We start from the raw sequence: 4,508 nt of genomic DNA, 5'->3' as shown, positions 1-4,508 counted from the left end.
ACCAATGTCCACCATTTTGGTGGTTATTGTTCAAAGTTCAGCTCAAATGAAGCTGCTAACTAGATGGAATCCTTCCTTTCATGGGTTTCTTCTAATGTTGTGACTGTCAGGAGTTTACATTCTGGACTATTATATTCTTCATTACCCATGACATCCTTGAGGAAGGTAGTGCCTACCTAAAATGAAGAAGTTCCTTTGATTTTGGAGTGGAGGAAACTCAGAGCAGTTAATTGACTCCCCAGTATTAATAATGTGTGAGAGGCAGGACTGAAACCCTTGGCATCAATACCGTGATTTGACAAGTTTTCACATTACTATAGTAAATTATTCTAATCTCATACAAGGGGCATTCTTCCAGTCCAGTTGTTCCACGTTTATGTCATAGAAATCAAGGGGAATCATACTTTCTGTTGTTGTTGTTTAGACACAATATGGTATAGCATTGAGACATATAGTATAATCTCTAAATTTCTTTTGCTTTTGCTGTAAATTTCCTTTTCTCAATATGAACATCTTAGTTCTTGCTTTAAAAACCACCACCAACAATGACAACTCTTTTTGATTGCTAGATTTATTAAGTACTTACATGCTAGACACTATACTATACAAATACAAGCAAATAAGTCAGTTCCTCCTCTCAAGGAGTTTACATCCTAATGCAGGAATACAACACATAAAGGGGGGCTGGGGCAGGGTTTGGGGAATCAAGCTTGGGTGAAGCTGCTAAGCAGGTAGTACAGGTGGGAGAGAGAGCTGGGCATGAAGCAAGCACAAGTGCGGCTGGGGCTCTTCAGGAAACAGGGATCCTGGCCAGGGATTTACCAGTGAGCTGAGGAGGCCCCACAGTGGTGTCAACTGTATGTTTATCAACTGTATTTTTTTTTAAAGAACTAAGTTTTACTTAATGTTTCACTTATTCTTTGAATATCCATTCTAAACACATTCCATCCGTCTCTGAACAATCTCCCTGCTTATGTTTTCCTTCTTGGGGTGACTTTGTTTTTTTTTATAACTGACAAGGGAGATGGGAGTCATAAGTGTAGACAGCTTCCCTAATATACTTTGGGGGTATTCAAATCAATCTCAGAAATGCAGGTGCTACAAAAGAATTGAGTAAATTTTGATTCTCCTTTGAAGGCTGTAGAGCCTGGAAATAATGGGGTGATGGGGAGTAGAATCCATAACTGCTTTGTATAGATTTGTATTTAAGGACTTTATACAGTCTACAGTCATATATGTACTTGTCTAACAAGTTGGGATGGTTCATTTTTTGTCTTGGTATCACTAATACTTAGCACACTGCATCTGGCATTTCAGGGTCCTTGACAGTCTGGCTCCCACCTCCCTGTCTAGCCTCATTTCATACTACATTCTTCCATGAAGTCTACACCTCCACACAAACTAGACAAATGACCTGATCCTCACTCTTCTCTTCCATTTGCCAACTCATTTCCTTCACATTTCTTCTTTCTGAAATCTTCTTCAGGAGCCAGGTCAGTAACTACCACCTCTGTGAAGCCTTCCTGATCCCTCCCCAGCTGAAAGGGACTTCTTCCTCCTCAAATTTCTTATGGCACACTCTCTTAAACTAGGGGGTCTTAACCTGGGCACCCTCCTTAAATTTCTTGTGGCACATTGTCTTAGATTGAAGGTTCTTAAACTGGACATCCATGTATTTTTGTTTTCATTTTTTTATAGCTGCATTCCAATTGAGTTTTCTTTGTAATCTGATATTTTTATTATTTTAAAAATCTTATTCTTAAAATCTTAATCCATAGGCTTCACAAGCCTGCCAAAAGAGGTCCACATACCTAAAAAGGTTAAGAAACCCTGGTCTTAGATCTTTCCTTTGCTTTTATTCTTTCCCTTTTATTGGCGGGGGGGGGGGGGGAAGATTTTCATCACTTTTTAACCAGAATCATTCATCTTTGTTCCCTTTCAAATAGACTGCATATCCACCAAGGGCAGGGAGTGGCACTGTTTTACTAGTCTGGTTTCCTGGGCCTCTTCTAGCCTAGATGCTTAGTAATTGTTATTGGCACATATCAATACCAACTGACCGTAAATCTCCATTAAATTAAGATTTATGGTTTCTGATAAACATACTACTGGCATCACTGGAGCGCCACAGAGAGAGGGTAAGAAAGACTCAGTCCCAAGGTCAATTCCAAGGTCAGCCTTCTCCATTCCTTCTAGGATGCCCCAAGGAGAAACACTCACCAGAGGCAAAGCCTCTTCCTGGTAACTGTCCCTTGGGCACAAGGAACAGATCAATCTGAACATCAGCTCCAGCAAGAGCACTGCTTTCTCCCTGGGGTTTCTAGACATCTAGCAGAATTTCTCAACTGAGTCAGAAGCACACATGCACTTGCCAGAGGCCTAGTGACATGAGCATGCCCTGCCTGAAGAGATCCTTAAAGTATGAATCAATCAGATGGTGTCTAGCATTGGTTTCTTCCATAGATAGGAATTAAAAAAACAAAAACAACAGAACAACACTGCTCCCCAGAACTCAGCGGCCGTCTTGAGGGAGGGCTGGCGACAGCACGAGGAAGGTTGGCCTTCGGGTAGGTCCCTACTGGTTCTTCTTTTCCTCGAGCTCCTCGTCAGCTGACGAGCTAATGTGCATCAGCGCCAGTCCATAGAGGATCAGGACCACTCCAGCCCACCACATCACCGCACAGTATTCTCCATACAACAGGTAACCCAGGAAGGCCTGAAGGGGCAGAGGACACAGAGGAGGGAAAACACATGAATTCACTTCCTCTTCTTGGATAGCCTAGACAAACTGCTCTCAGTGCAGATGATTCCTGGTTAGCTAGTTGGGCCACTATGGAAATGTGCTTTGTTAACCCGGGTTGATTTGATCCCATGGGAGCCCTGAGGCTCCATCTTCTATCCCCAAGTCTTCACCGTTCTAACTCACCAGAAGACCTCATTGGGGAAATAGGTCTCTCTTGTTTCATAAAATGAGGAGGCCAGACTAAGTGATCCTTACTATCTCTTCCAGGTCTAAATACTCCCTGGCTTCAGGGCTGGCCCTCTCCTATGCACACTACCCCACCTTCTTGTTTTATATTTCACAGACCAAGAAACAGAGCACAGGGAAATGAAGGGCATTGTACAGGCCCTACCCTACCAGCTCTGGTCACTTACCGATGCAATGATGTTAGAAGCAGTCATTGTCAGTGATGCAGTTGCAGAAGATGAAGAAATACTGAGCGCTTTGGAAAAGAAGGCCCACATGAGGGAGTTGCTGACAATCATCAAGGAAAAGGCCATCAGTCGGAACATCAGGGTTAGCTGCAGGGGAATGAAAGACACCCGGAAGTTTCATTTAAAGGGGCAGGACCTTACAGATGTTTTTAGAATATTTTCACCATGGGTCTCAGAAGTCCCTCTAAGTCCCAGGACCCTCAGAACGGCCATTTCTATTCAGACAACGTGACCAGAGAACTCTTAGGTATCCAGCAGGCCATGATGGGCACGACAGGAGGCTGGAACAAGGTATTATTCCAGTACTTAGGAAGCTGAAGACCTCATAGGAGAGGACACCAAGGCAACACTACTGCATACATTAGGATGCAAATAGGATCATAGAAGTAAGTTGTTTTGCAAACCTTAAATGGCTATGCAAATACCCACAATTATGGATCTTTTTCTATGGGTCAAGGACTGCATCCCTGAAAGAGCAATAGATGGTAAGGGACACAAGAGAACTATGACAAATACCAGAAATCTGAATCAAGGATTGAGGGACACCGACCTACTGCAGGATCCTTGGGCTCTGGAGGGAATGTGAAGTCCTTGAGGAGGAGGAGGAGCTGACATTTTATCTCAGACACAAGATTCTGCAGTATTCTCCTTTAATTCAGGGCTTTGGCCAGCATGAACAAAGTCACCTTTCCTGCTGCAAACCTCTCCCCAACAAAAATCCAGTTCCTCTGTGCGGGAGGATGCGGGGTAACATGGCTCCCACCTTCAACCACTCTTCGAGTGGGGAATACATAAGGGTCTGCCCCCTCTACCCAGTCATCAGGCCCGCTCCCTCGCCAGGAGCAGTTCCGCCCCAAGGAGACTCTGCAGAAAGGTCCGCCCCCGACACCCCCTCATCTGCAGAGCTACTCAGAGGATTCGCTGCATAGGGGTACGCCCAGCGGCATACCAACCCTGCACAGAGGGGTCTTCCCACTCCCTCCCTACCCCACAGTCCCACTCCGAAAGGGCGCTGCCGGGGGTCTTCTTGACTCTTCCCCACCCCACAGTCCCGCTCTGAGGGGGCGTTGCAGAGGGGTCAGCCCAGCCCCTCCCCACCCCGCAGCCCCACTGCAGAGGGCTCCCCTCCCCAGACACCAGGCACCAGCAGCCAGATGCTCTGCAGGGGGCACCGGCCCCTCCCTGCACAGCCAGCACCCTGGACAGCGGGCTCCCCGCCCTTCCTGCCTGCCCAGCTGCCCACCAGCCCAGCTCCAGCTCTTACCCAGACCTGCATGGCGGGCGGGTAAGGG

The 4,508-nt window shown here is 46.2% G+C and overlaps 1 protein-coding gene across 1 annotated transcript; it reads right to left on the bottom strand.

Moving 5' to 3' along the window:
- Nucleotides 1-553: 553 nt before the first annotated feature.
- Nucleotides 554-4,502, bottom strand: TMEM42 (transmembrane protein 42). The gene is made up of 3 exons (XM_069088334.1): nt 4,481-4,502; nt 3,157-3,303; nt 554-2,716 (listed from the first exon to the last, which is right to left on the bottom strand). Exons 1-3 carry the CDS (start codon nt 4,490-4,492, stop codon nt 2,576-2,578), a joined length of 300 nt encoding a protein of 99 aa, XP_068944435.1. The 5' UTR covers nt 4,493-4,502; the 3' UTR covers nt 554-2,575.
- Nucleotides 4,503-4,508: the final 6 nt, after the last annotated feature.

This window comes from Petaurus breviceps, unplaced genomic scaffold, assembly GCF_028583685.1.
Source record: "Petaurus breviceps papuanus isolate PSGF00001 unplaced genomic scaffold, PetGlider_PUasm1.0 185, whole genome shotgun sequence".
Taxonomy (NCBI): domain Eukaryota; kingdom Metazoa; phylum Chordata; class Mammalia; order Diprotodontia; family Petauridae; genus Petaurus; species Petaurus breviceps.
The sequence above is the reverse complement of the archived record's forward strand: the minus strand, read 5'-3'. Positions and strand labels throughout refer to the sequence as shown.